Below are 27,625 nucleotides of genomic sequence, written 5' to 3'. Positions count from 1 at the left end.
AACAGAAAAATTCATAGAAATCTTAATAATAGTATCACTCAGAAACGCAATTCTCCTATAAAGGCAATGCATAGCGGGAAGCCGTTGGAGGAACTATACAATGTGAAGGTGGAACGAAAGTATCGCCGGAAAGACTGGAAGAGCTCAGAGTTTCGAGATGGTCGACGTGGAAGACCGGAAAATGCAAACTTCCTTGGGATTGGCAAGTTGACCAGTTAGTTTACATTGAAGAAGGAGAGGTAAGGGTTGTTCCTGAAGGAAGTAAAAGGTACATGCAATTTGTGGCTGGTGATCTTGTCCGTTACCCTAAGTGGCTCGAAGCTGATCTCTGGTTTAATGGTCCTTATCAAGAGCGATACAGTTTCCGAGCATATGGTGATGACAACTAGGCCTAGCTAGATTTAGTAGTAGATAATGCAGAATGGAGTATTTTTCTCCCTTTTTATGTATTTTGAATTTTGCGAATCTTAGTTATATAGATCTTGTTTTCGGCTGTTTAAATCTGTTTCATACGACTGTTATTAATGACATTAATTTCTTTGCTTTGAAATCTGAAGTTGTTGTATATCATTACAAACTAGAATGCATTGTGAATATGCATGTGTTCCCTCTATTGCTGGGAAAATGAAGGAAGAATCACTGAATGATTTTAATTCAATAGAAGATTGCACTTGGTTAAATGAAATCTCAGCTGACCAATAAATAACCAATGGCAGTTTCTTATGTCAACTGTAATGAAATGAAATGTAAACTGATGATCAAAATTCTTAATTTTCCGGATTTCAAGCTATTTACATAGAGCTTGGTACGGTCAATCAAGAAACAATAGCCTACAAGACAAGAGACCAACGAGTATAACAAAGAAACAATATCCTACAAGACAAGAGACCAACGAGTATAAGACGTGTTAGAGAGTTCCCACCCAAGAAATACTCCTATAAACTATATCTTAGAAATGAGAACACAACTTATGTATGTGATCATATACATCCTTCAAAATACTTGAAATAAATTAAGCCATTCTGTAGGACAAATGTCTTCAAATTTCTATTGTCAGAAAATATTTAGTCTCCAAATACTGGATTGAAAGAAAATCTTAAGCAAATAAAATTTTACATCTGTAAACTGAAAGGTGCACAATTGAATCTAATATTTTTCTCAGCTCTCTCCCATCTTCCTTCTCTCTATGCATGCGTAAACGTCATCGAATCATGGTTCATTCCTGAACATAGCAGAAGATTAAAACAAAACCACATTACAAGTTAAGAGCATGAGACCTCAACAATAACAGCGAAAGATTTAAGCCAAAAAATAGATAAATCACTCGATCAAAAAATACAGGAATAAGGGCACGGAAAAGTTTCTAGTTGAATATTTGATAGCTCAAATGCTACTACGTAATGAGTTGATATGTAAAAAAAAATTGCATCAGACGAAGTTAACATTCAACCCACCTTACACAGAATTAGATATAAAAACATATATGATTCAAATTCTAAAGAATGTGAACATATATTGCTCTTACACAGAATTAGATTCAAAATCAACCCACCTTCTATCTAAGCATTGCGTACATATGAAAGCATCCGACTTCGCTGCTTTTTCATCAGTCATTCCCAGACAGGAAGGATGAAACCTGAAATGAGTTATCCATCCAATCAGTAAGCACAAATTCATCATATTTGGTATTTTCCTTGGTACATACATAGTCTAGCAATTAGGAAAACAAAATACATATGCATGGCACCACATCCTTAATTACTCTTCTAATATAGAATCCATTTCCTACTAGGATCCGCATAAACACGTTAGTCATTCATCATTCAATCGATACTATTCAAAAACAAAGTATATTAATGATAAATCAGAAAAGATATAGACAATGTAGAAATACCAAATATCGCATTCCTCGCAGAGAACCATGATCTTGTCTGGATTGTATGACATCTCACAAATGCAGTACCTTCGAAACCAAACACAACAATCGATCAATCGATTATACTTAACTTAAAACTAATTAAAATTCTAAAGACAATTAACTCACACGGGTTGGAGGTCAGGCAGTAAGGTTCCGGTCGCGGACTTATACTCAAACCTAGAGAAATAGTCCAACTCCTCGACAACCTCAAGGTTCGTATACTCCTCGAGAGTATGAACCCTACACTTTCCTTCAATAGTATCAGCATTTTGCAGATCATAATGATCAGACAAAAACAATTCCTTCACTCCATGGTAACGCTTCCGTCCTTTCTTAGTTTCTTCTGGCAGGTATTACCACCTTACCAAAAACCAGACTTTCCCACGAGTATCAACTTCGATCATCTCCACTCTTGCCACGTAAGGTGGCTGATCGGAAGCTCTATTTTTCATAGTCACACAATCACCACCTGCAAAACATCAACAATGTCTGTTATAATCGAACTGACATATGCTATAGCAAATTGTGTAGTACTGTATACACTAATAAAACATGTTACTTGATCATCCACCATATGAAGGATTGCTATTGATTTCCTATGAGTCAATTTAAAATATGATAATGATATTAACAGTACAGAATATCTACATTTTATCAATCTATTTGAACTCTTATAGGATACGCTATATTGTCGGTGAGGAGCCGTCAATAGAACATATCATAGACCAATTATTTTTATTTCGTTTCATGAATGAAACAAAAAATCGATAATTTGTATTCCAGGTTCTATCTGAAAATGAAGAAAGTGAGAAAGAACATGTATACCTTTGATCAGAATATCGGTGCCCTTTACACTGTACTGATCCAACTCCGTCCCTGCCTTGTCTTCTGTTTCCCATAGTTTCAGACGACCGTGTGATTCTCAGAATTGTGTTCTAGCTACTAAGAGTACCAGATACAGACAAATGAGAGATGTTTTAGCAAACCAAACTATATTACATGTCAGCATCTATATATATATAGGAGTGTCTATTAATCTCTTGAGATTTTATTTTTATCTTTTCTATATCTTGACTAGTTTTAGTATCCAACTGATCTGTTGACATTCTATATAAACCTCTTTGTATTTTTTCTTTTTTGGTATTTTTAACCTATTATTCCTAATTATTATTTTTTGAAATTGTTCCTTATTAATTTTATTTTATTTTTTTGAAATTGTTCTTTATTAATTTTAGTCATAATTTATTTTCAAAATAAAATAAAATTAGTCATTAGTTTATCTTAAGTAATGTCTGATTGCTTATCTTTTATTTTTAAAGGAAATTATCACTCAAAATAATTTATTAGATAGTTTATTTTATTTTAAAAAATAATTTATGTGTGTTTTCTTGTGATTATGTTAGTGATTTTGAAGGATTTGAAATAATTTCTTCTTCTTTTTTTTGAAAAATCCTATAAAATAATCTATTCACGGAGAGTCCGCTTCCTCGAAGTCGAACCCATAATCTTCGAAGGAGAAAACACATTAATCATTGAGTCACAATCTGATTTTGTGAACTAATTTTCTTAAATTCGAGGTTGTGTTTTATGTTAGTCATTTTGAAGGATTTGAATTATAAGGTGGGTTATTTTTTTTGAAATTTCTAATACAATAATTTATCCACCCAAAGAACTTTTTTTCAAGAATCGAACTCATGATCTTCTGAATTAAAAAACGTCTTAAACATTGATCCACATTCTGGTTGGCTGAACTTGAATTCTAGGTTATTGTTTGATTATACATATATATATCCTGAATATTGGTGATTATAGTTAGTGTGGTTTAAAAAAGTGGCTGCATAACTATTCTTAAAAAGGGGCTTGGAGGAGGTTATCGATCAAAAGAGATTTACTGTTTTTATTTCCAGTTTTGTAGGTATAGCACATGTTGTATAGGGCTTTCTATTAAATTGAAAAAATGAGAACGACTGAGAGAGAATCCAATAAAAACCAAAAGATCCAAAGAACAGCTGTCATTGAAATGCTCCAACTACCACACTAAACTTAATTTCAGGCAATACCCGGATCAGATGGATTTAATTTACACTTTAATAAAAAGTCGTAGCACCTAATAGAAAATGAAGTTTTCGTGATGTTTCAGCAGTTATATGACTCGGACCGGCTTCCAATGGGAATAAATAAAAGCATCCAAAACGTTAATCCCAAAGATTCAAAATGCTCCCTCCTTCAATGAATATCAGCCTATCAGTTTTGTCAATGGCTTAGATAAAATATTTGCCAATGGGGTAGATCTTCATGGTTTTGAGTTTGAGAACTTTGTTGAAATTTAGTAATTTACATATATATTTCATTGCTTTTCTGTATGTTCTTACTTTTTTTTCCTCGTACTGCTAACATCAATGCTATTTGTTCTTGGTGTTTGATGTTTCCAGACGAACTCCGGTGATATACATGCTCCGGTAGTGCTTGGAAATGTAGAAAGTAAAAAGCATATGCAAAATTGATTAGACCAAAAGTTGTATATATAATTGATTTGATCATATCTGATTTTCACATGATTTTTAGAGGAGGTGGACATCTGTTACATATGTTGAGTAAGCGGTATTTGCCACGTATTTTTATATGTTTGAATCTCTGCCACGTATTTGCATTGTTTGCATATACTGAGTGGTCTCTAGTGTATTAGTCAAAGTTTAAGGACTATATGTAATTTGTATGAACTTTATTTGAGGATTGAAGTGTAAAAAACTGTAAAGTATGAAACGTCACGACACAAGCAAAAGCAGATTGGTTGGATGTCTGTAAGATTGTACCAAGAGTTTATCTAGATGACCAAGAAGAGGACACTAAGGGTACTTTAACCGACATGGAACTACAAGAAGATGAAGAAACGAATGGTCCAAACACTTTCGTTGAAGATGTTGTAGAACAAGTAGTCTATCCCATGGTTCAACAAGAAAATCATGAGCTTGTAGATTTAGACGATGGTCAGGAAGACGATTCAGAACCGGATTACTCAACAGAGACAGACACTTTAGAGGACGACGACGAATCAGGAAACGAGTGTGATAGTGATAGTGATTAGACTGTTGTTCTTTTCATATTTGTCTTTTCATTATAATTTGACATTTTAAATTGTTGGATCACTTGCAGGTCTCTTATATTGACTCTTATATATGTGAAGGTATTTTTTTATGTGAAACAATAATTAATTATTGATTTTGATAATATCACATGTGTTATTATATATGCAAACTGATTGTGGTAATATTTGGTTCATTCGTATATAGCTGGAGGTAGTGGACGTGGTCGGTCGGTGCCACCTGCTACAGGTGGAGGTAGTAGAGGTTGTAATCTTCCTCCGAATGTCCCATCTCCGACTCAATTTCTGGAGTAGCATGATTATCAACAGGACGATGAGGATATAGAGGATGACTACCACACGCCATCCCCAGCCGCCATGGGATCTCGCGAATACGGGCCATCTAGACAGCATGCCGATGATTTGGCCCGTAGTCTATTTTAGACATCGGGACCAGGTTCTACTTCCCACTCGAGACCTAGTCACAGGTCTTCTACCTCCATGAGTACTTCAGCATATCCATCGGCCGTTCCTCTTGTTGCATCGCGGACTGATATTGTACGCATCCCCATTCACATTGACGTCCAGGGCAGGTAATTTTTTTATGTCTTTATTTACATTATTTAATCGATTAATGTTTAGAACAAGTAACTCAATTTTTTTATTTTATCTGCAGCTTGCAGCCTTCGTAGGAGATCTCTCGTATCATTCGGGCGAGTTTTGAGACTAGGGTTGACCGAATGCATTCACTATTCGATCTTGCAGTGCATATCGCACACACTTCGAGGCATGGGAGTGGGAATCATGGTAAGAAGCCTATAATGATCCCATGTACCAAGAGGAGAGAAAGAAGAAGTCAGCGTACCGTAGACGTGGAAAAGAAAAGGTCTAGGAAACCCACAACGCCGACCTAGTGACTATTGGGACTACTCTTCGTCGTATGGATTGTTGTGAATGACACCATGTAATTATTTTATATTGGTTAAGTATTAATCTTTAATTTTTCTTGTCTTTTTCTTTGGTACATACTGAGGCTAACGATGGGCCGAGTTGACCTATTCAGACATACGCAAACCAAGGGACATGACATGCAAGAGTACATCTCTGATAATGCCAGGCTCTTCTCTATAAGTTTTCAATAATAGCATGACGTATCCTTGACATGTAATTTAATAAAGATATTATGAAAGTTGATTTATTACTCATTATTTATAGGAGCGGATAAAGCAGTTGTACACCCAGGCCAGCCAGGTACAGATCGAGATGGATGACATCGATTTGTTGAGGCTGATTGACTTTGCTCGTCCTCACTCCTCTCGACCATATGGTTTTGGGTCAGAGAGTCGAGCTTTCTATGGATCATCATCTCGCAGACTGGGCAGCTCCTCCAAGCCACAGACCCAAGAAGACCGTGATAGGATAGCTAGACTCGAGGCTGCCAGGTACGCTCAGGTAGCGTAGACTGTGGCAGAGTGTCAGGCCGAGATGCAGCGTCTCTCAGCAGCTCATCCACACATCGTTGGAGGCGAGGACGATGGAGACGATTCTGATGGAGGTGATTGACCTTGGTTTTGTGTCTTCATTAGTAGTATAGTTTTGGATATTTAGGTACTATTTCGGATATTATTTTGGGATACAATTATTTCGTTTCGTATCGGATTTTATTTATTTTGAATATTGTTGGAATAATTGAATCTATTTAATATTATTTGGATTTAAAAAATTTAAATACTGGTATTTATTTTCGATTTTTAATAATTTAATTATTAAAAAATATTAAAAAAAAACTTAAAGCTACGACACATATCTGCGACACAGTATTGTATCGCAAACAACTGCGACACAAATTACCCACCTATTTTTAAAAAATAATGGTTACTTGTTGCGACACAACTGCAACACATGTTTGTGTCGCTAAGTTTGCGACATAAATAGGTGCCCCTGTTGTCTCGTAAACTGGGATTTGACTTTTCAAATTTTGTGTCGCAATATGTTTCGCAGATGTGTCGCAAATTTCCGCAACACAAATTTGTGTCGCAAAAAAGTCAGCGACAAGCTTTTTAGCTACACATCTGCGATTCTTATATTTGTGTCCCAGATGTGTCGCGGACTTCCGTGAAAAAATTTTGTGTCGCAGAAAAGTCAGCGACAAGCTTTTTAGCGACACATCTGCGGTACTTATATTGTGTCGCAGATGTGTTTAGCTACACATTTCTGGAGGTCAGCGACACATTTCTGGAGGTCAGCGACACAATTTTGTGTCGCAGATTCTCAAGTTTCTAGTAGTGTCTCCTAAGTAAAGCTAGAACCTAGGTGACCCAACCTATTCTAGAACCCTACCTTTCTTAGCCGACACTGTCTACTATTCTCGATCTCTATTTCTAACCCTTTAAACCTTGGATAACCTATGACAACAAACAGAGACACGAGGTTGATATAACTCGAACATGCCCTTTCAAATGCTCTCTCTAATATGGTGTTTGTACAAAAACTTCCTGTAAGACAATTTCCTCTATTTATAGCCTAGCTTCTGCCATGATTGTTACTCCTAGTCTTGATGATAGAGATGATGTGATTTGATCTAGTTCATGATTTGTTTTTTTACTTTCCAATTAAATCATATGCTTGATTCTCGAGAGATTGAATTACGTCAAGAGATAACTCAGTTTCCTTTTTAATTGATTTAATACGATCCAGCTCCTTTCCTTTCATATATACCGATCATGTTTCCTTTTAAATCCTGTGTCTTCATGTAGCTTGATCCGTCCAGATTTTTGCATTGGATAAAACGTCTTCAATTATTGTCTTTTGATCTTGCCACTTCATCAATCCTAATTGTCTATTGTATTCTGATCTTCTCCGTCGAAGTACTTCAGTTTGACAATCCAAGTGACTCTTTTCATATGCACCTTTTATTTTTATTTAATGATTGCAGATATTGATTAAATGAATACAACCACTAATTAATTATCAGTTTATTCTTAAATGTCATATGGTCAAAAAGTGGCAATCCATATGCTTATGAACCTACGCAAGTAACTATAATAAACTTTATAGCCTTGATATAGCATTCATAATTAATATCAGCACTATTTTATTACTAATTTACTTTTAAATGTCTAAGGTCAAAAACTGACGACATAACTTACTATAATCAAGATAATGTCTTGGTATATAGTATGCATTCACATGAGTTTTTATGTGGAGTGGGCTCCTCTTTTTGGCTTCATCTGTTGGTATAACTGGCATAGGCGGAACTTGATTGTTTTTTAAAAATGTTCGTGTTCCTTTTACCTCTAAAGTGAACATTATTATTAATGACGTCAAAGCTAGTACTCAAGCTCATGACTTTTTTGGAGTAATCAATGAGGCTCGTGTCCGCCGTTATTTGTCACTTATTGGTTAGATGTCTTTTCCTAGAGATTTTATTACTCAGAACACTGATGGTGTATTTTGTGCTAGCATTTCGTGCTAGCATTTCAAGAGCCACGGCAGGGGGATTTATTCGGGACGAGAGTGATCACTGGTTAGGAGGTTTTTCTGTTCATCTTGGCTTCGGTAATACATATAGGGCTGAATTGTTGGGGATTTTTCTTGGTTTATCTAAATTTTGGAAGAGCGGATGGAAGAACGTGGAGCTTCAAGATGATAATCTGTGTGTCTTTCATGCTCTTAACCGTGACCATTCATATTCGGTGGCAAACATGGACCTTATCCATCACATCCAGCTCTTATAATTACATAAAGGCTTGGATGGTCGTTGTTAAACACATTTATAGAGAGGCAAATGGTGTTGCAGACAAGCAAGCTAATTTGACCTTCAATTAGAATATTCTATTTATATGGCATGATTAGTCCCCTCAGAGCATTTCTCTTCCAGTATTTGGAGATTCAATCGGCATTACAATGCCTAGATCTATTGTTGTTTAGTTTTTATTGTTATTTCTCTTTGTGAAAATAAAAAAAAAAAAAAAATCTCATTAATTATATATGTCGCAGGCTATGTTGATGTTCCACTCTCGTTGGCAACCAAATCCAAAGGTTTTGGATGTAATAAGGAAGAAAACTTTTAAAATGATATTTACATTCAAGTATACAAAACTTGTCAAAGGAAGGATCAACACTTTCACTGTTTCACATCACATTTCAAAGAAATTTTTATGTATACTTGATGTAATACATCATCTTCATACACCCTATTTAGATTTTGACATGTGTACTATTTGTCTATCCCATTTTTCATTTATATAAATGATTTACTTGTCATACAATAATAGATAGTTATAAATTAGAAATACATAAATTATTTAAATGGAAAATGAGATACACGGATAATACACATGTCGAATTTGAATGGAATATGTAATGATGACGTACATCAAGTGCACCTATGAATTTCTACACATATCGAAATTTGAATTGAGTGTGTATAGATGAATTACAAGTGCCCTTAAGAATTTCTCCACGTCCCAATATAAAACAAACTATATTCTCTACGATGAATAAAATACATCCAAATTCAAATTGATTACTCTATTGTCAGCGTGTGAGAGATTGGCTTAGAATGAATGAATGTACATGATTGATGCGTCACTGTACACTGTAATTTTTGAATCCGTATACATATGATTTTTGGATTTCTCCACATCCCAATATAAAACAAATTATATTCTCTACAAAGAATAAAATGCATCCAAGTTCAAATTGATTACTCTATTGTCAGCGCGTGAGAGATTGACTTAGAATGAATGAATGTACATGATTGATGCGTCACTGTACACTGTAATTTTTGAATCCGTATACATATGATTTTTGGAGAGTGATCAAACAGTGAATGACAATTTTTAGGAAATATCTTCGATGAAACTGTTTGTATATAAAACATATATAAAAAACTCTGGGAAATAAAATAAACCAATTTAGTAATAAACAGCTAATAGCATGAGTTAGGACACATAAATCCACCCACACTAATTATTTTGATCGATCATTACATACATGCATGCGTAATGCATTTATATTACAATATCAAAGGAAACTCCCTCGTACGTACTTAATTTTAATTAACATAAAGGTGACCATAGTCAACTTAATTTATTCATACATATGGTCGATCTGTCTCGAACATTTTTTAGTTCTGAGGCTGAGCTTGCGATCCGACATCGTCCGGCTTCTCTCCGAGGAACGAACAACACTTATAACAACCTTTGTAACCTCCACCGCGGCAACATCCGTAATGGCAGCCATGACCACCTCCTCCATGACCTCCTCCTCCATGGTATCCACCGCCTCCGTGATGGCCTCCACCACCTTGGTATCCACCGCCTCCTTGATAGCCTCCACCTCCTTGGTAGCCTCCACCTCCTTGGTAGCCTCCACCACCGTACTTAGCATCTTCTAGCCCATTTGAGTCTGTCACATTGAAATCATTCATTAGGAATTATAAAAGCATGCTTCGGTACACTTAATATAATTATCTCTATTTATAGATATATATATATATATACACATGTAAAACAAATTTAAGTATTTATTCTCACTAGTTTCCTTGGTAGCGGAAGTGTCAGCTTCCACCTCCAATGAGTAGAGCAAGACCAGAGTAGCCAAAAGAAGAGCTAATGAAATAAAGAGCTTATTCGAACTCATTTTTTATTCACACACAAAAGCCAATCAAACTCAAATTATGAAAGATGTGGAGAAAAGATAATGTGAAGATGTGATAATGGTGTGTGCATAGAGCCCCAATTTATAGGCAATAATAGAACTTAGAAAGGTGACGAGCCATTAAATTCTGAACCCCACATAGTGGTTGGCTCTTAGTTAAGTATGTAGAAGAATCGCGAGTGAGTGAGTGTGTGTGAGAGACGTGTATGTAGTACAGTACTATTACTATACTTGTATTTGATCAATTAATTACTACCGACTTCACGTCATGATCGGTTGTCTATCGGTTGTCTACTGCTTCGTTCGTTAAAAATTAAAATAAATACTGATTAGTTTTATTATTATCGATTATGATCGGTTGCCTACCGCTTCGTTCGTTAAAAATTAGAATAAATACTGATTAGTTTTATGATTATCGATTACGAAGATACTTGAATATTTAAAAAATTTGCAACCAAGTCAGAGCTTATCGTCTGACATGCATGCACATGATCATTGAAAAAAAAAAATCTATGCTAATTTCTTCTTTTGGAAATTAATGTCATTTTCAAATTATTGGTCATGCAATATCAAAACACACATATATACATACACACACATACGCGAGCTTTTAACGATTTGTTGATAGAGAGAGATTGATCCTAATCTTTTGAATTTATGTTTTTTATGAGTTAGGGCAAATGATCCAAATGTTTTGAATTTCTTTTTTTTTTTTAATAATTTTAATAAGATAAGAAATGTTAAAAAATGTTGATTGACGTTCTCCTACTTTTTAAAAATTAAAGCCACTAAATTTTTAATAAAGCTCTAGAACATAAATTTATTAATTAGGGTCTGAATTTCTTCAAATATTAAAAAGAAAAGAAGTCGTAAAAAATTATGTCACAGTACATATATATGGTAAAACCATATGTTTGGTCCCTGTTTTCAACGTTGTTGACCCACATCTTGCCGCATTTTCAAAACAACACTATCCCGTCCCTCTCTTTGCTACTCCGTTAGTCTACTTGGTCCTTCGACACTAACTTCCCTTAAATATTGTCGAGCTGTCAATTTTAACCAATCCCAATTTTGACACGTAGCATCCTATACATCCGATCATGCCACATAAGAATAAAATAGGCTCTTTTAATAAAACAAGGGTTAAACTTAAAATACGGAAAACTAAGGGGCAAGAGACGACTTTTTAAACTAAATTAAGGACCTTATTATATATTCAACAAAAATAAGAACTTCATATGAATTGTCGGGTCCCGATAAAGCATGCCGGAACCCGACGAAGCTCCGATTGATCATATCTATTGTTGCCATCAACATAGCAAACTCATTTTTAATGGGATTTAACTCTAAAGTGATTGAAATTGAATGAGAACTCAAATATGACAACGAAACACGATTTAACTGTATGAAAATAGATTCCAAGTTCCACCAAAAAAATTGAAACAATCAACGACCAAAACGTGTTTTTAAGCTTCTGGGTTTGATTCATAATTGCCCTACTAGACTAATATAACTTGTTCGAGCCAATAATTTACACAAAACTATATTAAAACAGACATTCATATTCATGAATACCGACATGACACGAAATTGATTGCTTAGATTGATTGGGGTATAACCACCGTCCACCAAAGACTACCGCATGCTTTTCTCTCTCCATCAATCAATGCCACAGAGCCCCTACTTTTGAAATTATATTTAGACATCGGAAAGAAAGAGAAAACCTGCATTTATAGTCAATCTAAGTCCATTTTGGACGTGAGTGATGAGTGTGAGCATATTTTACTTTAAATATGAAAGTTTACAAATCACTCACGGATTGAATCTCCTTGAAATTTATAAGGAAGATCGACTTCCGGCGAGCCAATTCGACCGAACTAAGCCCTGTCTTCGTCTGTTGAGGTCGACGGACTAGCAAGAGAAATCGACAATAGGGGTTTCGAGACAGAGAGAGATGGGATATAGTTATTTGGAAGAGCGGAATGAGATTATAGGTGAAGTGGAGGGACTGGTGGAGATTAGAAGGGCTGGCCAAGAAATAGAGGAGTGGCGAGAGATATGAGAAGGATAATGAGTTTTGGGTGGTTAGATAGAGAAGGTGAAGTTTCATCCCCAATACTTTATTGTGTACATATTGATCCCTGGAATGGATGTAATGCACTATGGTTATGAATGGAAAAAAATGCAACCTCAGGTACTATTTCGTAAATTTGGAGATTACTTATTCCAAATACGTAGAATGACAAGGGTTTTTTAGACCTATTTTACACGTGTCAGGTTAGGATTGATTAAAATTGACAGCTCAACAATATTTAATAAATTTTAGTATCAAAGGACCAAGTAGACTAACAAATTAGTAAAGAGAGGGACAAAGTAGTGTAGTTTTGAAAATGAGGAACGATATGGATTAGAAACGTTGAAAATATGGACCAAACGTATGATTTTGCCACTAAATTTTGAATAAAGTCCTAGAACATAAATTTATTGATTAGGGTTTGAATTTCTTCAAATATTAAAAAGAAAAGAAGTCGTAAAAAATTATGTCATAGTACATATATATATATGGTGCAATATTCTGGTAAAAGTTTTTAAAAAATCTCCAAGTCCCAAGCTTTAAATTTGGAATGTCGACGGAATTCTTTTTTAAATTTGGAACGGAGAGCGATCCGACTATGTTTTAAGCATATGATTTGAGATTGGTCTAGCAAGGATCGAGTTGCGCTATTTTACACCATACGCAAGTGCACGTGTCGCCACAAGTAATAAAGTAAGAAGAAGAGTGTCGATCTCACAAGGAGTTGGTTTAAAAGTCGTCACTAAGTACTAGTATTATTCTTTTATAAATTTATCCAAACAACACAATTTATATATGAATTGAAATAAATTAACAAAACAATAAACAGATAAACGGATTACGAGAAATACAGAAAGAGAGAGATGATTTCAGGGTTTCATACTACTACTTTAATCATCACTAATCTTAATAACATCATCATACTCGGTCTCATTGAATTTTATAATTATCTAATACTCATATTTAATTAAAAGAGTATTCCTATGTCGATTAACCCATTTCATTATATTCTAACCCTATATTTTCATGGTCTTAGAAGACATAACAACAGCATTAACAGTCAACGATCAAGCTAGGTTCGTACGACTTATCGGTATATTCCTATCCTCTAAGCAAATAACGTGATCGACCTAATGAATTCATTATCATATGATCTCTTATTCAGGTTCTAATCCTAAACGTATTTTTTTTCAAGATCTTGAAAAGAATAATCAAACAATTCCCAAGGTGATCAAGCTTATTAAGCATTAAACACACTATAAAAAAAATTAAACCATTCAATAACCAAATACGATAATCATAATCAATATCGATTAGATAAAATATTCATCTAGCTCTAGAAAAAATAAATTATTTACTCATATTCATGTAGGAAAAATAAGAAAAAAATAGTAAATTATAATTACACAACTACGAAATTCCGTCGCCTCGAATCCACCGCGTTGCACTCCCTGTCATGAAAATCTGATTTTATCGTGATGGTGGTCTTCCCTTTTCACGCCTGGCTTCTCTTCCTTTTTATACATCACGGTAGCTCCTTTAATTGCTCACAAGTCAAAGCCTAATTACAAACCTGATTCAATTAGGAATAAAGCCTTCTTAATTAATTAATTATAGGTCCAAGTCAAAGTAGCTCTCTTAATTAATTAATGATGGATTGTTGCACGTGTCCAAGCCATCTCTCACACAGAAACAGTCCAGGTCCTTGAAGTCTTTTGGTTTATCCAATTCAGTCCTTGAGCTTTATTTCGGCTTCAATATAATTTAATGTATATCGACCAATTTAAGCTCGATTCTTACAAGACATGAAATAATAAAATCAAACTAAAATACAAATAAAATACAACTAATTTATTCAATAACATACAATATATTAGATATAAAGATATAAATAAATATACATAATATATAGTAATCAAATAACCCCACATCCAAAAATTGCTAGTCCTCGAACAAATCAGAACTAGAAATAAAGAAAAGAAAATGACAAATTTGCGTGCAAGGATGGGCATCGTTAAAAACCTCAATGAGGGAAAAAGATTATCAAGAATATTCCACTAAAAATCTCTTGTTGCAAATTTACTTTAGATGCAAACAAATAACAAAAACAAAACAAATATTCGTGGAAACATAGTTATCGTCAAACCATCAAAACTCTGTTATCGTGCAATGCAAGCATGACATCTATGCTAGCTAATCAACAATCGTGAACCATCAAAAAGTGAATTCCTAACTGAAATCATGATATGAATTAGATGAACACATAATCTCTCAACATTTTATTTGGTCAATTCGCTCAAAACTCACAAGAGATTACTTTTTCCTTACGCACTCGTGCTCTCAATAAATTTTCAATAAGTGTAAGTGTTCATCCCTACACAAAACTTTCACTATACAACATAAAATCCAAATTATGCAATACTCATGAGGATGTCAAATGCTAATCTTTCATCACAATTTTCACTAATGCAGCAACACTATCATAAGATCAAAAAGGTCTTTGGCTTTAGATTGTAACGTAGGGTCAAGTGTTTGGATAAATTTGGCTTATTGTGTGTAATGTCTTAACATCTTATGTGTCACACTCACATCCCACCCATTGATGCCCCAATTACAAACTTTCGATTTCCAAAACAATAAAACAGATAAACGGATAACGAGAAATACAGAAAAAGAGAGATGATTCCAAGGTTTTATACTACTACTTTAACCATCACCAATGTTAATAACATCATCATACTCGGTTTGATTGAATTTTATAATTATCCAATATTCATATTTAGTTAAGAGAATATTCCTATGCCAATTAACCCTTTTCATTATACTCTAATCCTATGTTCTCATGGTTTTAGAAGACATAAAAAAAGTATTAACAATCAACGATCAAACTAGGTTCAAACGACCTATCGGTATATTCCTATCCTCTAGGCAAATAACGTCAACGACCTAACGAATTCATTATCATATGATCTTTTATTCAGGTCTAATCCTAAACGTATTTTTTTCAAGATCTTGAAAAGAATAATCAAACAATTCACAAGGAGATCAAGCTTACGAAAACATTAAGCATGCAATAAGAGAAATTAAACCATTCAATAATCAAATACAATAATCATAATCAACATCGGCTAGATTATAGATTCATCTAGCCCTAGAAAAAATAAATTAGCTACTCATGTTTATGTTGAAAAAATAAAAAAATAAAAAAAACAAAATATAATTACACAACTACGAAAATAAGAGACCGCGAAACTCCATCGCTTCGAATCCACCGCGTTGTGCTCCTTCTCCCGAAAACCTGATTTTATCGTAATGGTGGTCTTCCCTTTTCACGTCTGGCTTCTCTTCCTTTTTATACATCACGGTAGCTCCTTTAATTTGCTCACAAGTCAAAACCTACTCACAAACCTGATCCAATTAGGAATAAAGCCTTCTTAATTAATTAATTATAGGTCCAAGTCAAAGCCTAACTCTCTTAATTAATTAATGATGCATTGTTGCACGTGTCCAAGTCATCCCTCACGCAGAAACATTCCAGGTCTTTGAAGTCTTTTGATTTATCAAATTCAGTCCTTGAGGCTTATTTCTGCTTCAATATAATTCAATGTATATCGACCAGTTTAAACTCGATTCCTACAATGACATGAAATAATAAAATTAAACTAAAACGCAAATAAAATACGACTAATTTACTCAATAACATATCAAATATTAAATATAAAGATATAAATAACTATACATAATATATAGTTATCAGAACGTCTCAATATCAAAGTTCAAGAGTGCATGAAGAGTTACCTATATAGAAAATAGGATTTTGTGCGCAAGTGTATAACCAATAGGATGCCTTCAGATTCTAAAAATATTTGAGGAGTTTATATAGGATAGAGGTCGTGTCTAATATGACCTAATTATTTTCGAGTATTCTTAATTAGAGTAGATTCTTACTCTGCGCGTGTGGGGCAGTTCGGACGAGTTCCGATAGAGTCGTTTTGGACTTCCCTCCGGTCGAACTCCCATAGCTAGCCGACATTGGAGGCCGATCAGGCTACGTTGTCCCGAAGCCTATTTCCATATCATATATTACCTTCATTTACTAATATATGATTTTTTAACTTTCCTAAATATATTTAAGTAGAGATGTATCCATTTATTATTATTGACTAAATATATTTTCGTTTAAATATATGAAGAAAAGTTAAAAAAAAATATATATTAATAGACAGAGGAGATAGTAATAACTTCAGTTCAATTTTTCTCGATTCATCACTCGGTTGATATTAACATTTATTTGTGATTATGAACCCACTACTTGACATTTCTAGATTCCTATCTTTGCTACTGATTTTCTCGGTTGTTTTGATAAAAGTCTATATCTAATGGCATATACTCACCACGTTCACTTAATTATTTAATACAATAAATTGTGCAAGTAAAAGGGGGAACTGGGTGACCAACCCATATTGATGGGAATGGATAGAGCAGTAGACACCAGTCAGTAGCGGAGCCAGGACTCGACGATAGTGAGTTCATAAATATAAATTTAATATTAAATTTTATAATTTATTTATTTTTATAGTTATAATTGTATATTTTAAATTTTATGGATTCAAAAATTTAAATTAGTTTAAACTCATTAAAAAATATAAAAAAAAATTTGAATTTTTTTAAAAAATATGACACCGCTCCAATATACGTGTCTCTGCCTCTGACACCAGTTCTTATTGTATTAATTATATGGACCATCTTTCACTAGCGCCATCGTAGACTTTGTGAGTTCTCTAGAAAATACATGCCTGTCTTTGTTCACAAGATTGGTATATTGTAACTTTTTTGCTTCAAAAAATAAATAAATATAATATATATAATTAGTATCAACTATACGAAATCACAATTACCAGGAGGTCTTCCAAATTAATAATTATTTGACTAAGAGTATTATTTGAAAAAATAAAATAAAAACTAGGATTTATATTATTAATAATTTTCTTAAGAATAATGTAAATGAAAAGTCCTAGTGAATGAATTTTTAGTATAAGTAGTGTAGTAAAAAGAAAAAAAAAAAAAAACTCTAGTTGGCCACTTGTTGTCGCAGTAAGTTGGGCACATGACTGATGCAGAACTGTATGTACGTATGATCAGAATTTATAGCTTCTTCTAGTTATTACTCGTAATGAATTATGCCAAAACTTTTAAATGTACTCTGTAATTATATTACATGCATGCATCACACAAAGCAATCAATATGTACATACCGACATATACGAACAAGAATATTAGTGAAATCTACACATCCACGCATCGCATCATTTGGCTTCTGATCACTTTTTCATAATAGATATCGTTAAAATATCCGTAATCTTTGACCATTTAAATTATCACATAAATATTCTTAAATCTCTCTGTCGTGCCAGTGCCGGAGCCACACAATCAATTAAAAGACTTGCTTATCCATTAATTTATTTATTTTTTTAAAGACTTAACATATATGTTGAATTCAAGGATAAATTGATCGAACCCAAGAAAATGACACTAAATTTTATCAACGTGCTGAAATTATACTCCTGCAAGTTATTACTACAAAATTGAGTTATGCCACAATTTCCTTTTCTTTTCTTTTTTAATAGAAGGATCGGTATTGTGTGGTTGACAAGACTATTTAACAAGATTATTTAAATTTTTTTATCGTGCTAGTGCCGGAATCAAACATTCAATTTAAAGATTTGCTTATCCATTTTTTTTCTTTTAAAGTGTTGTGACCAAAAAGATCATAGTGACGTTAGAGTCACATAAGTATACCGCCATGATCAGAACCTGCAAAGTAAACAGAAAAAATAGGAGTGTTGATACGTTTAAGCGTCTTCGGTCTGGATGTGACCTACAAAGCTCGCCTTAAGACCAAATGGTCGAGGGTGCGTAGCTACTCGGGATTAAATTTTCTTTCGTTGAGAGTTTCTCTAGAAAGCGTTGTCATATCCCCGTATACAGTGGGATACATATAGGAGGGATAATTAGGATTTTCTAGGTGTGACCTTGTAGACATTGAGTAAAAATCAACTCCTCTAATTGAGGGATTCTCTCAGAATCAGTCTTCTATTAATTTAAGATAGAACTCTTATAAGCCTTAATTTGAGGATCCATAAAGTCCATTTATGAGTGTCCTTTATTTCGGGGTTGTCTTGCTGCCTTCAGCTTGTCTAGACGATTGGCTCTGCCCTTGTTATGACCCTGTCGAGCTAGATTGTTCGGCCCGACTTCGGTCAGCGGATTGCCCCCCATCCCCCCACATATTTGCCCCTTGCTCGTACCATGGTTTTACCTGGTGGAAGCAAGTATTCCTGCAATACAGGGAGAATCTTACGCGTAGCGAGAAATAGCGAGTTTTCCTCCGTTTATTTGCCGATCATCTCGATATTTTGGCCAGTAGCCTGTTACGAAGGCGTTTGTACTGGAGTTTTGCCCTAGGCAGTACCCGGAGTGAATTTTTCCTTGACCGGTACTGAAGGTCCAATCTTTATGACTTCAATCACTTGTGTTGTCCGGAAGGAGAAATCTTCCTTTTTGTTTTTGATAGTAATCGCACAATGCTACATTAAACATGTGAGATGGCAATCCTCCTTGCCAGTTGTTTTTGGAATTGGCAATACAATGTGCAAGGTGGTTGTCATCTCTCCTAATTGATGACATATTACAAAAAACAAAGATGCTTCTAAGCATCCTCATCCAAGTGTCATCTATAAAATTGCAATACGTAAGAAAACAAGTATTACTACTATTAGCTGCTTTAACAATAGAGGCAGCATTAGATTCAATATAAAAGTTTTACAGTTGATTTGCGACAGCTAGCTCAAGACCAGTAAGAATTGCATAAGCTTCAATGAGTTGTATGTCTCCGAATGCTGGTTTATATATTTCTTGCGAGAGAAGAATCCTCCCATCAGAGTCACGAATGACAATCCCGATCCCCATCATACCATCATGAAATAACGCACCGTCCACTTTTATCTTTTAAGTAACCATGGGGAGGTCAGGACCATTTTACAAAAGGGGCTCGAGATGGAACAGCTGGTCGAAAAATTCTTATTTGCCAAGTGAAGGTCCGTAACAAATTAATCAGCAGCAAAAAGAATCGAGGATGGCGTTCCAGCTATTCCAGATGTGCCACAAGATACTACAAAATATCTCAATCTGATCATAACAAGAAAAGAGTTTAACAACATCCAGGAACCACCAAGATATATTCGAATCATCTTCCGAAAATACTTTGGCAAACCCATTAAGAGCTACATCCATAGTTGTCATATCGCAATATGTACCGCGTATCGTTTAGTAATGTATAGTATCGTGTATCATACCGTAAAGTACATTAAAAAATTTATTAAATATTTATTTATTTCAATTTAAACTTTTGCTCCACACCAAAAAAGATTCAAAAAATTTCAAATAGAGCAAATTATATTATTTTGAAATTTTCATCTACTAATGTATCTAGATTATAATCCAAACTTCAAATTTTGTAAATATACTGTATATATATAATTTAGTACTACGAATTCATCATCGCTTCAAATCTTAATCCCAAAAAGGATCATTCTGATCACCAAATTAAGTATGGATTCAATTCAATATTTAGTTTGTGATATCAATTTGAAATTAAACCAATTAATTAAGAACCGTTAAAATTAACTTGAAATTGAATTTTTAAAATACCGGATATATCGTGGTATAATATCGATATTTTTTGACACCGATACATTGATAGATACATACCGTTTTCACTTTGCACCTAATGTACCGCGGTACGGCCGGTATCGATAACTATGGGGACATCCTATACATGCCTAACCCATACACAATGGCCAAAATCGTGGAAGAAAAATAATACCACGCTTAAACAACAGTGGCCATAGATAGTCTTACGTCACTTTTTTTGACCTTGGAAACATGTGACGTGACAGTAGCCTTATTTTTCTAGCAGTGTTAAAAGTTGATTTATTCAAGATTATAAAAATATTTTTTGAAAACCTATAAATTTTCGATATTTATATATTAAGTATATAGTTTTAGAAAAACTATATAAACTTCAAGATATTATGACATAGTTATTATATATAAGATCCAAAGTCCGACCAGAGGACCCATTCTTTAAGTCTCGAGGAATGACCTATCAGTTTTTATTTAATTAGTAGTATCAAGTTTGACCAGAAAACCCATTGTTTAAATCTGCGGAGATAATACGCCATCATTAGATATTAACCTCATGTCTACTTATGATATGTGCATGTTTGAGTATCTTATGGCAGGCAAGATTCCTATAATAGTCAAATACTATTGTTAGCGATTCCTTATGATTTTCACAAATTTAGGTTCATAGATACATTTAGTAAATATTGCAGTTTATTTTCAAAAATAACATACATCCAAAAAATACTTAATATGAAAAAATATTTCATAAAATGATTTATATTTTATCTAATACGACCTATAGATAATATTAAGTTTATAGATATCATTTACTAAATGATTTATCTTCTTATGTTTATGTTAATAAGTATTTTCTATGAAAATCTAATGATTTTATAATAATTCTCACTAAGAGTAAAGTTTACGTTTTTTAAAAATTATGCTTATATTTTTTTCAGATTAAGCAAGCTACGAGGCATAAGTAGGGTCCGCTTCCACATTTCAAGATAGAGATTATGACGAGAGAAGGGACCAACAGACATCATTCTCAATCCTCATAGGAGGGTTTGGAACGGGCGACACATAGATTCGCCGGAAATCAGGAAATTTGAAAAGTGGGCTTGTTTTTATCTTCAAATCTAGGAAAAATGGCGTTGAAGTTCGAAAATATGACACCACAACGACAATGAACTCGGCGAATTGAGTACGAATGTTAGTAAGTCCGGTCATGATGCCGACGTTCGGTCGGAACCGATTCCGGAAGAAAACGAACAAGATGATTAAAAGTCTCTATAAAAAAAATTGACAGAGGAGAGAGACAAGTTAAAATGAATATAAAGGATATTTTAGTCTTTCGGTATAAACATCACCAACCAACCGCAATTATGCAATTACATTTAAATTTTTCCCAATCAAAGATGAGTGGTTTTGGACTAAGATCGATAAAGGTGTTTATATTGTGAAGGAAGGCTATATCCTATCATGTGAGCATTGTTCGAAGAAGGACCTCAGCTGATCATGTACGTATTTGGAGTTCACTAATTGAGGGAAGGTATGGAAAGTACAAAACATTGTACCCAAAATTAAATTTTTTATTTGAAGGCTTTGTAATGGAATATTAGCGGTTAAAGATATATTGAGTAGGAAAAATATTGAGATTGATCTGAAATGTGCAAGTTGTGCTGGCCATGATGATATGAGTTTGCACTTGTTTCGTGACTGTGATTGGTCAAACGAGTTCTAGTTGCTTTCAAAGTTCCATAAGATTTTGCAGAATTCTTGTACCGGTTTGTTTCAATGGCTTGATTGGGTGTTCACTTAGTTATCAAGGGAAGAGTTGAGGTTGTTTTCGCTTGCGGCTTGGTGGATATGATTGTATAGAAACAAATTCTCATTTGAAAGAGTTTTTCAAAGAGTCAGTTATGTTGGTGTGGGTTTTCATCGATGGATTGTTATGCAGGATGGCTTGTCGATGAGCTTAGTGACTCAACAAACCAATCCTAGTGTGGTACCGGAAATTATGTGGAATTTGCCTTTAGGTGGAAAGATTACCGCATCGGAAAGGTATGTGGAAGACGATGGGATAAAAAAATTGGTTAGTTCTATCCATATCAATAAGTTGCAACTTCTTTTCGAAAATGTATTTGTAAGAACTCCAGAGTTAAACGTGATTAGCATGAAACACTTCTAGGACTTAATTGTGTAGCTCATCTCTAACTTTCGAATTAAATTATGTTTTCATGTTTGATCACTCTTCATCTTTGAATCAATTCCTTAGAATCCTACAATTTCTCAGTAGTTAATCTGACCATAATCTTAAAAATCATTAGAATATATAGCGAAGTGTCAGTGACAGTGTCCTAACTCCAAATTATTGATATGAGATGAAGAAGTTGAGTGCATGATTGTCAAAAAAAAAAAAAAGTTGAGTGCATGAAGAAAAACCAGAGGCAAAATAGATGAATTGAGTGGGAGAAGGAAATGTGTTTATTTCTTCTTTTAAAAAGAACTTGTCTCTTGCTAATGCAGGTTAACACCCAACAAAAAGCGATTCATTTATCTTTTATTTTTAAAGATATGTGTGGTATAGACTTTTTTTTATAACATATTTGATAATAATTTTTATATAATATTATAAAATAATAAAAATATAACAGTTTATATAATTTTATGATAGATTAAAAAATATTTAAAAAAAATATTAGAAGAGTTTGTCATATGCCAAATACGTTCTTAACTATAAAATAAAAAAAATTATCACGTACCATTGGATGTTAGTTGGTAGGGACCAATCTGTTTTTTTATTCTGAGAGAAGGAAGTGTGGACTCGTGAGTAAAAAATTAGGGATGAGTCATTCAGCTAATTCTATATAGGAGTAAATAAAGTAATATAAAGGACTGAAAGTGAAATTTAGGCTAAAGTTCTTCGTGAGGTTAGCATTCCTCTTCGTGCAATTAGCATTGCACCAATATCGAGACTCATAATGTTCACTTTTTATATTAGATTACTATAATAATCCTACTTTAATTAATTCAGGTAATATTTGATATTCTTTACTTACTAAAAAAGAATAAATCGAACAATTTACATTTAAAATTCTATTAATCCAAAACTTTGCACTAATAACAATCCTAATATAGAAATAATTAATACTCCCTTCGTCCCAAAATATATACAAATTGTATTAAAAAATTTGTATCTATTTTGGAACAGAGATAGTAATAAAGATAAAATTTTAACCAAATCCTAACTACATTAGTTAATTTAATAATAATTATTTTGAAATCCACTGATTTCTCCCAACTTTAAATTATATATTTATTTCTCTATATTTTAAATTGAATTAATTATCTCTTTCCAAATTTTTAGCTCTCATCACATAACAATAAAGAAAACAGACTATTAAATAATCCATCTTCGTCATTCATAGGTAACCAGCAAAATCTTTCGGTGCCGGTGTAAAACATATATTAAAAATAAATTTGAGAAAATAAAAAATTTGAAACGAAAATTATGTCAAAACTAAGACAAATATATAGAATTGATCTTCTAAAACTTAATATAAAAATCGGATAGATTACTTCATCTTCGACTTGCAGTTCTTCTTTGAAATGGAACCTCTTTAATACATAAATAAAATGATACTAAATAGATGTGTACCTTAAATCGGTTTATAATTGCTTTTTATAAGGATGAAGTAATTTTTACACTATACTACGTAATTGTATAGTGGCTAAGAGATTGTTAATTTGCTTTAATTGTTACGTGTAAGACCTAAAATTTTGGATTAATTATAAAGAAATTAATATATTTTTAAAATAAAGAGAATTTGTTATAATTTATTATTAAGTTAACTAGCATGGTTAGAGGATAGTTAAGATTTTATCTTTATAACTAATTATTTCTATATTGGGATTGTTAATGGGTACAAAATTGCACCTATAGAAAAATCCAAAAAGAAAAATATATCTATTCGTATTAAATATACCAAGTAATTTCATGCATTGCAAAGCCATCATGAAAACTAGTATCGACAAACGAAATAGAGAGCCCAGCGCCAAATACATGGTTGATGAAGTCACGAATCTACCCTTGTCAATCTAGAGTCGACGGGGACTTTGACTTTCCACTTTGACATTCCAAACTACTACAACTACTATATCATATGGAATACTAGTATGAAGTTAAGAATGGAGAACTTTATTCTCTTTTCACTGAACAATGATTTACAACATGAACAATTTACAGTAAAAAGTACAAAATGATTCTATTTTGAATAGATGAGAGATCGGTTAAGAACAAATGTATCTGAATATGATACATCACTGCATACTGTAATTTTTGACTCTCTACAAATTATTTCACCATCTTCAAGAGTGAAACCGTGAATGACTGGTAGAGGAAAGCCATTCGATAGATGTGTGTTTGCAAATGGCATGAAAACAGTTTGTATTAACGTCCTCATTACCGGCTGCAGTAAAAAATAAAAAAGTAAAACTTTGTTCCAAAATCCAGGTTAAAAATTAAATTTAAGCATTAAAAAGCAAAATCCATACCTGAATCAGATACAAGTGCAGATTTCCGATTTCACTCCAGTTCTGTGACATCGTAAAGTCATTCAATTTTACGTTACCAGTGAGGTTATTTCCAGAGATACTGACTGAACCAGAGCCACGAATCACCTGATAAGTTAATAGACAATGATGGTCATGATTTATGAAAAAGGAACGGTATAGATATGAACGCTGGCGTGAACTACAAACTTACCAGTGAAATACAAGCAACAGGAATTACTCGACTTTCATGTAGAACATCAATTGTCAAGTCAGCATATATTGTAGCATCAATGTTGTGGTCTGATATCTTTATTATTGGTGGAGAAGATAGAGTGATATTCAAATTCATATCATCATTTGGGTATTTCTTGTAAAGTTGGGGTATAATGAATCTCCATCCAGCTGTGTTCAAAAGAGACTGGTCTGGAATTTTGTCGACAATCCAATGCATAAACTCAGCCTGAAAGTGAGTTGTATGAAAATCAAAACTTCGTTAGGTGCAACACAGCAAAAGACATTAGAATTATTCATTTTAATGAATTCAGAACTTACATCATAGTATAAAGTTGATGCAGAGTTAAAGACCTCCTCATCAAGTGAAATTCCAAGCATTTTCAAGTTATCGGAGCAAATAACTGAAGACAGAGAATTCTTATAGAACAGTTTATGGCTAGGATCTTTCTCCCTTGCTCTAAATAGCCCGTTGATGTCAAATCCAATGGAAGAGTTACTTAGTGAAGGATTATTTAAGAAAGTTGCATTCAAGGAAGCATAATCATCCACTGGAATTTCCCTAGGAAGAGACTGCAACACTGAATCAAGCTTACAAATCCCCTCTTTCAGGCTCTTGGTGATAGCATTCTCCACTGCAGACCCAATTTGCTCTTGAAATGCATTTATCATCCTGAGAAATGAAGGGAAAAAAAAAATTAAACAAGAAGCATTGCTCATGCTTTCAACCAGAAGATGTTAAAACCAAGGCCTCCATAATAACAACATGCAGTGATAAAAATTAAGAAGAACGAGAAACCAAACCATTGAAGATTTGCTACAAACAAAATCTGCTTTGGTAGATTCTCATTCTCCAAAATGGCAAATAGTAAAGACTAATGGAGTTTCAACCTAAGCCAGTTCTATGAAGCAACAGCGGCATGTTTCAATTATGCATTAACAAATCGCATTAAATGTATCCTTCCGAATTCCAATCAATCTTTGTTTACAGAATAAATATCTCCACTAAGAATCATCATTGTAACTTAAAAATCAATAAATGAAATATATATTACGCCACTAAAGCTACTAAAATACTTTTATTACGAGAATACCGCCACATTATGCAACTGCTGATCAATTAAAAGGCATTCAGACTGGATGAGGTAAATTAGGCACAGCAAAACTACTTACCCTTGATAAAGCCAAGAAGCTCCTCCAACCAATTTTATAGAGATATTCTTAACAGAACAACTGCATTCCATAAGGTTAAGGTTAAGAGTCCCTTGGTTGTTCTCCATGCCTAATGTAAGCTCAATATCCATGCCTCCAACCTAATAGCATGCCAGAAGATTCTCAGTATCCAAATTGAACTAGACAGTCGCATGAAAATGAAAATGGTTTCTAACACTCGTACTTGAACACGAGCAAAGTATCTCTTCATAAAGAAACCAATCACAGGAACAGGTTAACAACACAATTCCAACTCCCTCAAAAACAAAAAGCCAATGCAAAACTTGAAATCAGTATACCAGTCCAAACAAAACTCATTAGCAAATGAAGATATTCTACAAACAATGGAAACCTAATAAGAACACATTTCCAAAATCGATACCTGAACAGTGGCCTTCCCTTTATCGGAGACATCAAAAGGAAAAACCCAAGAAAAGTAATCATATTCCCAGTCCATACTTAGATTGCAAGTAGTCCCTGATGCAATAATCGAAACTCCGGTTTCGCCAGGCTTGACAAGGGACGAAGAAACCCCAATTTCATAGATTGTAATGTTCGATAGCTCAACATCAACGCTACCCAGAAACGGGAACTTGATCGATTTATGAATTCTGGGGATACGGAGTGGGATTGCAGAAGAGATTGCTTTGGTTATGAGCAGGTTTTTGACGAAGTCGAGGCCTTGTTCGGATATTAGAATTGAAGTGTAAGCTTGGGGTTCTTGAGGTTGAGATTGAAGATGGGTTAGTACTGATGATGACGGGATGAAGAGAAGAGAGGTTGCGATAAGGAGAATGGCAATCGCCATTGTTGGTTCTCTTCTCTGCTCTCTTCTTCATTTTTGGTTTCCATGCGGTCTTCTTATTGCAGAGAACAAGACAGGCAGATAGACAGACAAGTACGAAAAGCAACTTGCAATTCCTAAAATACCCTTATTAATTTGTACTATGTACATCCAATTAAGCTTGACCCGATACATTCAATCTGGTTGATTAGCCTAAACTTGAAATTAATGCAAAATCCTTATCACTTCTTGAGTTAGAATTATTTGCTATAAGAAAAATTCTACACCAATTTCATTTTTCATACCGTCACAATTTCTCAACATTGCAATTAGTTTTTCACTAGTTGGATTCTTTGCCAAAATAAATTTACACGTGATTCATCACTTTTCCAACTTTCTTATCTTTCCGTCTTAACGTTA

At 33.7% G+C, this 27,625-nt stretch overlaps 1 protein-coding gene and 2 pseudogenes across 1 annotated transcript; 1 reads left to right on the top strand and 2 right to left on the bottom strand.

The window, feature by feature from the left end:
- The first annotated feature begins 66 nt into the window (after positions 1-66).
- On the top strand, positions 67-389 carry LOC139882328 (uncharacterized; annotated as a pseudogene).
- Positions 390-811: 422 nt separating this feature from the next.
- LOC139882327 (chromatin remodeling protein EBS-like) lies at positions 812-2,783 on the bottom strand (annotated as a pseudogene).
- Positions 2,784-24,689: 21,906 nt separating this feature from the next.
- Positions 24,690-27,229, bottom strand: LOC139882326 (putative BPI/LBP family protein At1g04970). The gene is made up of 6 exons (XM_071866667.1): positions 26,804-27,229; positions 26,383-26,522; positions 25,531-25,882; positions 25,190-25,438; positions 24,979-25,104; positions 24,690-24,893 (listed from the first exon to the last, which is right to left on the bottom strand). The coding sequence occupies exons 1-6, from the start codon at positions 27,227-27,229 to the stop codon at positions 24,690-24,692; spliced, it is 1,497 nt and encodes a 498-aa protein (XP_071722768.1).
- Positions 27,230-27,625: the final 396 nt, after the last annotated feature.

The sequence above is a fragment of the Rutidosis leptorrhynchoides genome, unplaced genomic scaffold (assembly GCF_046630445.1).
Source record: "Rutidosis leptorrhynchoides isolate AG116_Rl617_1_P2 unplaced genomic scaffold, CSIRO_AGI_Rlap_v1 contig258, whole genome shotgun sequence".
NCBI lineage: Eukaryota > Viridiplantae > Streptophyta > Magnoliopsida > Asterales > Asteraceae > Rutidosis > Rutidosis leptorrhynchoides.
Note: the sequence above shows the minus strand (reverse complement) of the source record. Positions and strands in the feature narration are given on the sequence as shown.